The 1,157-nt window shown below is 38.4% G+C and overlaps 1 protein-coding gene across 1 annotated transcript in view; it reads right to left on the bottom strand.

Moving 5' to 3' along the window:
- Positions 1-872, bottom strand: part of LOC104525904 (apoptosis-inducing factor 1, mitochondrial-like) — a gene marked incomplete at both ends in the record, with an annotated part of 6,560 nt that extends 5,688 nt beyond the window's left edge. Inside the window, 1 exon segment of the mRNA XM_029085242.1 lies at positions 730-872. Coding sequence (XP_028941075.1) covers positions 730-872 — 143 coding nt within the window.
- Between the last annotated feature and the right edge of the window lie 285 nt (positions 873-1,157).

The following is a 1,157-nucleotide window of genomic DNA, read 5'->3' as shown; positions in this document are numbered from 1 at the left end:
AAAAAAAAAAAAAAAAAAAAAGCACAGTAAGGAATATTTAAAGGGAATAGGAAAAGATTTTTTCTTCATGCACTGTTTTGATTTGGTTTTGGTATTTCCCAGGTGCTTTCTGCATGTGAAAAGTTTCATCAGGAGAAAATCAGGACTTTAAAACTTTTTAATGAATACAAACCTCTGAGAGAATTTTGAAAGAAAAATTGTTGATGTAACCTTAGGACCTGGATGTAACGCTGCTAGCCTTCAGCTGTCTGGGAATGTGATTTACTCTCTAAGTTGGGCTGAAAAGCTTTATCCTTTTGAACAGGACACGGATGTATGCTCACAAATTTGGGGGTTGATTTGGTGTATGTACACAAGCTAAACACCGATGCTCTGAATGGAGATTTGGCAAAGACTGGTTTAGTTTGGTATTAAAAGTATCCAACTCTCCCTAAACATATGGTACTATTACATACAACAAAACAGAGTTGTGGTTGGTCATAGTATGTAAAAAGAGAGTGTGTTTAGAGTAAAAAAAAATTAAAAAGTAACTGAAATTACAGTTTAAAAAGAAAAATAAATAAGAAGTTAAATTCCAGCCAACTCAGTTAGCGCCGCTTGAAGCTTTCGGAAGGAAGAAATAGCTACAGAGAGGAAAAAAAAGCTAAGTAAAGTTAGCTGAAATACAGCAAAATGTTTGAGAGGAGAGATGTATCGCAGCTTCTTTCCATGAACTACCTTTCTACTTACATAGGCACCCGCTCCTAAGGAGGATAAGCCCACAATAAGGACAAAAACAGAGCTATCGCCTTTGCCCCCGGGCACACCAGAGCTAGTCACTTGTCTGCTCAGCTGCAGTTTTATGGGGACACTCCAGCGCTGCAACAAGTTGCCTGAGGAATATAATTCATTAGAGAAAACAAAAACCAAACAAAAACACACACAAAAAGACTGTCAATAGCAAAATATTTAGAGACCCGAGTAAATTTCTGCAACCAACTGTTTGAAACGCCCTGTACCTACATCTGAGAGTGACTCAGGAGTGAATTCTCCTCTGCCACAACAAATGCCTCCAGGTAGTTTGTGGTTACCAAAAACATCTGGCAGATCAAAGAGTAACTCAACAAATGAACAGCAGGAACATCTACCAGGAAGCTAGGAAGACTGAAGAGCCTTGG

The sequence above is a fragment of the Antrostomus carolinensis genome, unplaced genomic scaffold (assembly GCF_000700745.2).
Source record: "Antrostomus carolinensis isolate BGI_N321 unplaced genomic scaffold, ASM70074v2 scaffold43185, whole genome shotgun sequence".
Classification (NCBI taxonomy): domain Eukaryota; kingdom Metazoa; phylum Chordata; class Aves; order Caprimulgiformes; family Caprimulgidae; genus Antrostomus; species Antrostomus carolinensis.
Note: the sequence above shows the minus strand (reverse complement) of the source record. Positions and strands in the feature narration are given on the sequence as shown.